The sequence below is a fragment of the Megalops cyprinoides genome, chromosome 11 (assembly GCF_013368585.1).
Source record: "Megalops cyprinoides isolate fMegCyp1 chromosome 11, fMegCyp1.pri, whole genome shotgun sequence".
Classification (NCBI taxonomy): Eukaryota; Metazoa; Chordata; class Actinopteri; order Elopiformes; family Megalopidae; genus Megalops; species Megalops cyprinoides.
In genome coordinates this window covers 34,052,355-34,063,352 of record NC_050593.1, presented here as the reverse complement: position 1 = coordinate 34,063,352, position 10,998 = coordinate 34,052,355, and the positions used below count along the sequence as shown (strand labels likewise).

Here is a 10,998-nt window from a genome sequence, read left to right as displayed (position 1 = left end):
CACAAATATCTATTTTCGTTTGAAGTTTTTGTTTTAGTTTTTGCAGTTCTCAGGTGTACCATTGCACAGAGAAGTCCAAGTATTTGGAGTGTTACTGCACCTAAATTAGAGCCTGTAATCCATAATTTATACTGTGTTCCATTACAGATATTAAATACAGCTATGGCAAGCTGTTGGACCTAAAGCAATTATCAATTATAATGATACTGAAAACATTTCATTTTTTAAACCAGTCCTGTTGAAAAAATGTAAAAATGCAGTACAGGAAAAAAATGACTAGTAAAATGACATGAGCACTAATCAAACTAAAATTGCGGAGTTTATTGCTTGTGTATGTGAACAGGGTTATATTTCGCAAGGTGGTCTACAGCGCCACCCTCTGGTTTCCAGCCATTACAGCACTAGTTTCATATCCTACTGTTCCAATCTGTGCAGGAAAGTGCAGTTACAAAGACGGCAACAGGAAGCAAAGGGCCGGAGTTCTCATACAGACAGGTATGTACAGAGACAGGTGAAATATACATGCCTAATCTCGGAAATTCAGGATGGAAAACAAAGAAAAAAGGTAGAAAAAAAAAACAATCATCCATTCATACAACATGAGTTGCCTTTACAGTTCATTTCCACCAAATCATTACAAAAGAGAGGAATTGATTCTTGGGTCTCCTACGGGAGATCAGAGAGGTGAACGCAGACATGATAGAGGGGAGGAATGGAAGCCGTGAGGGAACTCGCTGGAGGGGACCTGGACGTACTTCAGCCTATAATCTCCGCTCTCCCACATCTCCTTCAGCTCTGTCACTGTCCTGGCGGCTCGCGGGTTCCTGCAGGATGTGCCTTGCGGTGTACAGTCACCGGGGAGTGCAGGACTGCACCTGCGGCTAAATAAACGGAGGATAGCGAGCCGTGCTGGCGGAGGGTCAGCCCGCCGTTACGAGGACACGGGAGACACCTGGGCGCCCGCCAGTGCGGCGGAGAGGGTATCCGTGGAGACCGCCGTCTCTGTCGCCATGTGAACGGGGGCGGGAGGTTTCGGAGATGATGCTGTGTCCAGGATCAGGGCGGGGGCGGCCGTGCTGACGGCTGTGAGGGAGGGCGGGGCGATGGGAGCGGGGAATTCGGACAGGGCGGGCGTCACACCCGCGACCAGGGGCAGCTGGGATGGGAGCATGCTTGAGAGGGACAGGGGGGCCATCCCGGGCAGATTCAGAGGGGGCAGGCCGGCCAGAGGAGGGAGACCTTCAGGACAAGAGCAGGGCACACACCTCAGTACAATATTACATTACATTATTGCCACACTACCAGTGTAGTACTGGCAGCACAGGCTTAAAACATACAAGTACTGAACAGCACACACTGGTGACAGTCTTCTTAGAAAGCTTGTTTTCATCACTCTCTACCACAGTATGGTTCAACCCGACACTGCTGCAAAATGCTACTGTAAAGACATCAGCCTTTGGTTCATACAGGAACGGGTGACTGGAGTCCTAAAGAGCTGCAGAACCTGTTCGTTTCTCTCCTGCCGCAGCTCCTGAGTGGCTTATTTAAGTCATTATTTCACCAGGAATCCAGCTCACCCAATATACCAGCTCAAAATCAGATGCTAACTGAGAGATCTCTGAAACCTGTAGGATTGCATCCCTCTGGAAACAGAACTTCCTGTGCCTGTCTTACGATCTGCCCCACATCAATGTGCATCGCTAACATACACCTCAGGTCATAAATCTGTTTGTGTACCTGTAGGTGGGGGCAGGCCACTGATGCTGGGTAATGACATTGTGCTCAAATCCGGTAACGGGACATTCAGATTTGGCAGATTAGGCAGATTAGGAAGAGGTGGCAGGCCCCCTGGCAAGGGCATCAGACCTGTGCAGAAAGAAAGAGCACACGCATCAACCATGAACCAAAGCCCCCTTGGGTTTAACACAGGCCTCAGCCCACTGAGGATCGCTTTACAGAGGGGACTGCATCTGACCTGGTAACGTGGTGGCGGGGTTGAAGGGAGGTACTGAGCTCATGGAGGTGCTGGCTTGAGTAGGTAACAATGGTACAGTCGGGACACCTGAAACAAAAACCATGCCAAGATCCATCACAATTCACTTCTGCCTCTCAGAATTTATCTCTGTCATTACATCACATTACATTATATTCATTTAAGCAGACGCTTTCATCCAGAGCAACTTCCAGCACGAAAGAACAGAAGTGAATCCAATCAAGTTGTATGAGCAACAGTCTCAGAGGTGGTTAACAGCACTCCCAGACCAGTGAGTGTGAGTACAACACTATTCAAGCCGCAACCTGACTAGACAATGGAAGCCAATTATACTGCCATACATCAGTCTCTACATCAACAAGATCAACACTGTCAAATCTACCTGCAGTAAATCTTATGTGATGTCACACACCGTGCAACAGACAGCTGGCATTTCACCGCCTGGGGGGAGGGGAGTACCTGTGTTGAGAACGCTGGAGATGGTGGGCGGGACGGAGCTGATTGACAGGGCAGTACCTGTGTTGAGAACGCTGGAGGCGGTGGGCGGGGCGCAGCTGACTGACAGGCCGGAGAGTCCCTCCTCAAGTCCCGAGGGAGCAGAAGGTGCAGGAGGGGGGGGGCTGACCGCAGAGAGCTGCACCTGAGGCACAAACACAGGTGTGCTGACTGAGAAAGGCACAGTGCATTTACATTACATTTACATTATACTACTGTCATTTAGCAGGTGCTCTTAACCCGAGCGACTTACACAGGTTACAGTATCACATGTTATCTATTTGTACAGCTGGATATTTACTGAGGAAACTCTGGGTTAAGAACCTTGCCCAAGGGTATGGCAGTGCCCCAGTGAAGACTCGAACCGGCAACCTTTTGGTTACGAGTCTTGCTCCTGGCACCACCCAAACAAGCAGCCATCAGGTCACTAAATCTGCTTCTTACCACTACACCACCCTGCTGTCCAGCAACATCATCTGCTACACAACACTGCTGCACAGTCACTTTCTGCTACTTAATTCTAGGTACCACATTATTAACTAATCTGTCTGGATTTACTTAATTTGTCAACTTCTCTCATATATTAGCAATTTTGCTAATGCAATATTTAGCACAGAAAACAACAATAAATAACCCAATTATTAGAATGCACACGGTATGGCACATTAATAATGATTAGTAAACTAGCGTTACAGTACATTAATAATGATTAGCATGCAAAAGCAATGTCATGCCCAGCTAAACGCTGGCCCATTGGTCTTTCCTCTCGCGTGTCTCCTCTCTTAATGAGAGAGGGATGAGAGACGCTGGCTGATCTCACCTCCATGAAGCCGTCCTTCAGCGGGCTGACCGGCTCACTGGAGGCCTGTCCCGGAAAGCTGATCTTCTTCCCCTCCTCGAAGGGTCGTGTGGGGATCCTGTGGAGGTAGCCGTAGCCGATCCCGCAGCCCAGACTGCGGATGGAGGGAGGGAGGAAGAGAGAGAGAGAGAGAGAGAGAGAGAGAGAGGGAAAGAGAAAGAGAGACAGAGAGAAGGAAAGAGACAGAGAGAGAGAGAGAGAGAGGGAAAGAGAAGGAAAGAGAAAGAGACAGAGAGAGGGAGAGAGAGAGAGAAAGGGAGGGAGAAAGTGAGACAGAGAGCGCGTTACGCGGTGACCGCACAGCACGCTCCCGACGCGCCCGACCCCTCGGCGGCGCCCCCTACCTGCCCTCCCCGCCCCATGCGCTGTTGGGCGTGATCACCACCTCTCGGCAGTTGTCCGTGTCTGTGTTGTACACGTACAGCTTCAGGCCCTTCCCCTCGTGCGACTCGATGAGGGAGAACAGGTCCTCGGACTGGGGGAGAGACGCAGGATTTCAGCTGCAAACGCAGTGCCTGACGCCACAGGGTTCTGCCTAACTGCCATCATAAGTGGCAGCAGACAGGAAGACCAAGGACAGGGCCCCTAACCGGGCCCTAATTACTGTTTCACTCATGCTCCCCTTCACTATGACAGTCACATTGGGACACAGTTACATCACATTACAGTCATTTTAGCAGGTGCTCCTTCCAGAGTAACATAGGTTACAATTTTATTCATTTATATAGCTGGATATATTCACTGAGGCAACTGTGGGTTAAGGGCCTTGCCCAAGGGTACAGCAGCAGCGGCCCCTGCAGGGAATTGAACCTTCAACTTTTCAGTTACAAGCCCTGCTCCTTACCACTACACCAAACTGCCACCCAGTTACAGCAAAGATTCATAAACGCACCTCATTCATGACAGTGTCGGCTCCAATAATGTAGTCTGTGTGTGGCCTTAAGCCTGCCAGGGCAGCGGGAGAGTTCGTCTCCACCTCCTGTTGACAGACAGACAGACAAATAAGAGTGACACTGCGCAAGATGTCCCCAAGTCTGACCACTGCTAGACTCATGACACAATATAAATAAATAAATTTTTATTTTACACGCTAAAACGCTAAAATCAGAATCAACATCAAGAGTAATTTACCAAGGATTCCCACTAGGGGTCAGCATTTTCCTTTTAAGGGAAAAAGAATTGAGGGAAAGCACAATGCTTCTGAATGGTACAGTCAGAACACTTGTTATTCTATGATACTTAACTGAGTTAGTGTCATACAGGTACACAGAAACTAACAAAAGGGCCCAAAATAAACAGACCGTGGCCTTACTCGTATGTTGTGATACCTCCCCCCGTTTGTGATTGGTGGAGAGCACTCACCAGCACGTGCCAGACGTTCTCATTGGCTCCCTCGAAGCTGCAGAAGCGGATGCTGACTCCCAGCAGCCCCTGGCCTCCCCACATGTTGCTGGGGGTGACAGTGGTCTCTCGCAGCTCCAGTGTCTTGCTGCTGTACACCAGGATCTTCACCGGCTTCTCCACATTCACCTTCAGCAGCTCTTTCAGGGTGTCATTGTCTTTGTTCTGATTGGCACACACACACACACACACACAGGTACACACACACATGCATACACACACACACACATGCATACACACACACACACACACACACACGCACACACACGTACACGTATACACACACACACATACACACACACACACACGTACACGTATACACACACACACATACACACACACACACACACACACACACACACACACACAGGTACACACACACGCATACACACACACACACACACACACACAGGTACACACACACGCATACACACACACACACACACAGGCACACACACACACAGACACACACAGGTACACACACACGCATGCACACACACACACACACACACAGGTACACACACACGCATACACACACACACACACACACACAGACACACACAGGCACACACAGGCACACATACACACACACACAGACACACACAGGCACACACAGGCACACACAGGCACACACAGGCACACAGGCACACACACACACACAGGTACACACACACATGCACACACACATGCACACACACACACACACACACACACACACACACACACACACACACACACATTCAACTTAGAAACATCACTGTTCTAACACGTTACCATTTCAGAGAAAGTAACAGAGAAATGTCTGGGTTCACAGAAACATTTCAGGTTTCATGCTGAAAATGATCAATTTCAGGCATAATTTAAATACATATTTTTGCAAAACCCACTGGGGGAGATAAAGTATTTGCAGATTACACATACTAAATGCATTTGTTTCAGAAACAAAGATTAAAATACTATTTATTCTGAATTCAAATCCTTTTCTTACTTCAGGTAATCAGATGATGACACCTGATAACTGTGGATAATGGGTCCAGAATGGAGTAAAATGAAATAAGCCAAACATGGAAAGCAATACCATGTCATATAGTTGATATGTATAAAAAATAAACTACAGAGTCCTCATGCGTTTCGGCACAATATTTATTGGCTCAGATTGTCTTCCTATGAGGTTTCAAGAAGGAAAATCACTATCTATTTTTATGCCATTTCTCTCACTATGACTCATGCCCATTTAAACCCTCACTTAGCATTCACAGGAAATGTCTGTACTAGACAGGACAGCTTCTTACAAGATGCATTTCTTAGGACGCAGTTTCCAGAGGAAGCACTATGTATTGTAGTCTTTCTCATCTAATACTTTGTGTGGCCTGGGGTGTGAATTCTATCTCCTTAGCGCTCTGCAAAAAAAAAAAAAAGCCAAAAAAAAAAACCTCTATTCTCTTTACACCACAGGCTAGCAGGTATTCTGTTTCATGCCGTCATACATTGACAGTCCTTCCTAACTATTTAATTTAACAAAGCCTTACCAATCTGGTATTATTTATGGAAACGATGAAGTCGAAGAACGGCTCTAATCCTGCCCGGTGACCCGGGGAATTCTCTTGCACCTGCAGAAGGAAAACGGCCAGGAATCAGTAGCATTAAATCACTGTCAAAATTTTCAGTTCTTGGGCCAATGTTTGGATTGTATTCAGGCCAGGGCGCAGGCCAAGAGGGTGTACCGTACCATAACGTGGCTAAACAGAACACAGTTTCAGAAAAAAGATATTTTGATAAATTAAAGAGATTGTTCAGGCTTCATACATTCACATGCGGCATTAATCTTGTGAATATGCAACGACTGTGTTATGCAGTTGCAGCTGCTGGGTTTAAATCGTTGCACAACCTTGCCGACATGCACCCGATTTCCTCAAAGATGCAAACAAACGGCCGGTTGTGCAGGATTGAGACCCATTAGCTACACAAACAGCAACATGTTCAGACAGTTTTCACGGCATTCAAACATACAGCCCACATCTGCAGCCGCATCACTTGACATTTACTTCTAGCCGCAGCCAACTCAACTGCAGCTAACTACACATTCAGAAAGAAAAGTGTCGCTAGCTAGCTATATAGTTAGCTAGCTAGCTTCCTACCATTCTAACGACACACTGTCTGAATCAGCGTCGCTGATGCGGACACAAATAAGACATGCAAAGTTCACCGGATAGCTTCTTAGCTATACCTGCTAGCTTCCTATCTAATACATTGGATGTCTTGTCAGATTTCATTCAACCAGCTAGCTAGACTAGCGAACAACCTACTTGCTCATCACGGGCAATCAACAACACACACTAAACTGTGGTCTACGCATTACACTCGTTCATTAATGCTCCCATCTGTACGGCAAATCTGAAGTAACAAATGTCGAAAGCTGGCAATGCAAGTTGATCGCTACCACTTCGGGTCTAGAGCATCTCTAGTTAGGCCGCACTAGCATCCTTCGCCTTAGCTTGCCGGGCCCCTCGGGATCCAACGTTTGGAGACCGGCCCGGTCAAACTACAACGTAACATGACAGAAGTACTGAAAAGTGCAGCACTTACTCTAAGGACGTGATAACCCTCGGATCCTCCTCCGGGAATCTCGACACTCTGGCCCCCTCCCATATCTCCCTGGATTGAACAATATTCGAGGTTAGAGCGCACTTCGTCCCTGGTTCCGGCAAGATACGGCAGCAACGTGACCGAGTTTACACCGTAAGCAAACGTTACGTGGCACCCGGAACCAGGAAGAGAGGAATGCTGGGATTTGAGGTCTTGACCGTAAGTAAACGTTAAGTGCATTCAAACCAGGAGCGAAGGATGCTGGGATTTGACGTTTTGACCACACGCCAACTCGAAACCAGAAAGAGGGGAATACTGAGATTTGAGTTTGTCAGATGGGTAATGATTTCACTACCAAAGGCTTATCGGTCAGTTTTTGAATCAGATTTACAGAGTTCTGAAAACCATGTGCTTGTTGATTGTTCATAATTATTGCTATATTATTTGTATATGTATTTTTATAGATGTGCATTTTTATGGGTGTCACATCTCTTCATTTTACACCTCACATTTAGCCTGTTTGGAAAATGAAACATACCTGTTATGCATATAGATTAACTTGAGTTCACACTTTTATAGAGTGACCTTTTACAATGCCATACCAAGCTAACACCGCAAGCTCATGGCCTTCACAATGAAACTCTTTCACGCACCCGCACATCTTATAGCATGGTCTTCCACACAGTGGAAACATTTGTGTCACAGTTACCCAAACTGTGGACCTCACAGACAAATGATATGAAGTAAATCAATATACATAGTACATAGTATATGTAGTATGCTCATACATAGTTATACATAGTATATTGTCAGAATGAAAATCAGATAGTTATATCACACACACACCCACACACACACACACACACACACACACACACACACACACACACAGGTACACACACACAAAGGTACACACACACACAGGTGCACACACACACAGGTACACACACACACATGCATACACACACACACACACACACACACACACACACACACACACACACACACACACACACAGGTACACACACACATGCATACACACACACACACACATGCATACACACACACACAGGTACACACACACATGCATACACACACACACACACACACAGGTACACACACACACACACACACACAGACACACACAGGTACACACACACACACACACACACACACACACACACACACAGGTACACACACACACACACACACAGACACACACAGGTACACACACACACACACACACACACACACACACACACACACACACACACACACACACACACACACACACAGGCACACATACACACACACACAGACACAGACACACACAGGCACGCACACACACACACACACACACACACACACCCTACAGCTGCTGTTCACCTGGCACTCTCTGATCATGGTGGTGTGGTTCACGGCGTGGCATTATGATGAAAGAGTTTCACTGCACTCTGATTCGTGCTTTTGCGATCTACAGCACTGCGTAACTGTCACCTTGCCATTGCCGGTCCTGTCCTGACACTGAGCGAACGATTGTGATCTGCAGGCTGAAGTCCTTCTGCAACGTAATTGCGCTTCGCAAATGCTAACTGCCTCAAGAAACTGTCCAAGAAAGGTACTAATAACAGCCCTTTAGCTTTAACAAGATGGCCATTAGGGGTTCAGCCTCTGTAATGTGAGCAATGAGCTTGAGACTGTCAAAGCACAATTAATCTCTCCCTTATTAAGTCTTTTTTCTGCCAAGACAAAGCAAGCCTTGCACAGAGTAAACCATGCAGTCATTAAGAAGCCGCCCATTGAAACAGCTGTGAACAGCCAGCATATTAAAGTTAAAGGTTCTGGTGTTCAGATCATTAAAATATTTTACTATAATCTCCATATAACTCTGTTATTGTAGTGATTGAAACTTATTGCTTTGCCTCTCAGAATTCATGAACAAGCTTCAGCTTCTAAATAACAATATATTTACACACACACACACCCAATCACACACCCAAGTTACTTTTAGGAGTATATGGGAGTCTACTCAGCTAATATAGTCTGATGTAATGTGATATACTATCTGAAGTGATTGACATATGTTGAATAATTTTACAACAAAATTGATTTCTCACAAATGAAATAATGTACATGGTTTTTATAGAGGGTCCGGAATAAAGGTTTCTCAAGGCAGTTGTGCTAATCAGTCCCAGTATGGTAATTCTATCAGAGTAAAGTCCACGTTATCTGGCCATTTTCTCTTTAAAATATGAATGAATATAAAATATAAAAATCATGTTTTTTGTCGCAATAAGAAATAAATGAATTTCAGCCACAGCCTAGCTCAGTATCTTGCTGCATTACTGTGGTTTATGGCTGCAGAGGTTAAACCCAAGATTTGACCTCTGATAGGCTTTGTTATATGATCTGTGCACGTGAACATGTGAACACACATAAAGACATGACCCTTTGAGTGAAGCACAAGCCCACTGCACTGAAATACACAGCAGTGTTGGCTGGGGAGATACGGCAGTCATCTTCACTCAATGCAGGTCTGTTTATTTATGTATATTGTGAATTCCCATTAAATCAGTAACCAACTGATCAATATCAAAAGATTTTTTTTTTTTCTGTCTTCTTACCTGATAGTATTCATGCCGTTTAAGAGCTGAGAATTTGCGAATGAGCACCTTACAATTTGAAATGTGTCATAGTGCTGACACAAACTGAACTTGTTCTAAGTACAGGTATTTGCATTACCTTGAATGAAAACACACCCATCCAAGAACACTATGACACAGCAGACAGGACTGCTCCAGCACCCGGAGGGGAGGCCTGTGGGTGAAAAGTAAAGTCAGCTTACTTTAGACAGCATGCATTTCACAGTCTGCTGTTCAGAGACAGAGAGGAAAAAACGGACGGCAAATCACCCAGACTTATTATTTCCAAACACCTTCTTTGGATTAATTAAATGTTTAACAGCGCTTGTAATTGGAATGAATGGGGTGGCTGGCTATTGGCTGATGTGAGGAGCTGATGTGAAATACAATTTGACTTGAATTTTATGCTCTGCAGCAGAGACTGATTTCTTTTAATTTGTGGGTTCATTGTCAGTACGATACATCAAAACACATAAGCACGCACACACACTCACGGGCCATCATAATGCACGCACACACGCGCACACACACACACGCACACACAGTGGGACCTCAGATGCACTTGTATATTTTCATTAAAAAATCTACAGTTTGACCACTGTAGTCTGCATGCATTTTAATCAGATGAACGTTCTAGAACTTGAAATTAAAATGTGTTGATCTGGTAAGTATTAGACTGAGGAGTATAAACACTGATATCCATGTCTTTGTAGAAAGATTACCCACACTAGAAAGCGTTTGTCTCAGGTGAGTTACTCAATCTGTAACAATACTAAAGAACTCAATTACTGAATAATTGAACAGTCTGGCTGCTTCATTTTCATTAGCTTCCAGTTATTTCCATGGGCCTGGAACACCTGCTCCCAAATTAGCTCTGTAATTATGCTTCAATTCAATTTACCTTAAACAATATTATTAACATTATCTTGATGCAAATTACTAATTGCTTTCTTGGGAAGCACATTGTTCCCAGCAAATAGTTTGTGGCTGTGGGCCATTGATGGTTTTGGTACGTTGCATGC

The 10,998-nt window shown here is 45.4% G+C and overlaps 1 protein-coding gene across 2 annotated transcripts; it reads right to left on the bottom strand.

Annotated features, from left to right (window-relative positions):
• Positions 1-318: 318 nt before the first annotated feature.
• Positions 319-7,471, bottom strand: LOC118785921 (Golgi reassembly-stacking protein 2-like). 2 transcript variants are annotated; one of them, XM_036540871.1, is made up of 10 exons: positions 7,335-7,471; positions 6,278-6,358; positions 4,710-4,913; positions 4,240-4,326; positions 3,692-3,822; positions 3,309-3,441; positions 2,453-2,633; positions 1,976-2,062; positions 1,738-1,866; positions 319-1,239 (listed from the first exon to the last, which is right to left on the bottom strand). In XM_036540871.1, exons 1-10 carry the CDS (start codon positions 7,395-7,397, stop codon positions 932-934), a joined length of 1,404 nt encoding a protein of 467 aa, XP_036396764.1. In that variant the 5' UTR covers positions 7,398-7,471; the 3' UTR covers positions 319-931. The 2 variants fall into 2 exon arrangements, with proteins under 2 accessions (XP_036396764.1, XP_036396765.1); XM_036540872.1 differs by having other exon boundaries at positions 2,510-2,633.
• Positions 7,472-10,998: the final 3,527 nt, after the last annotated feature.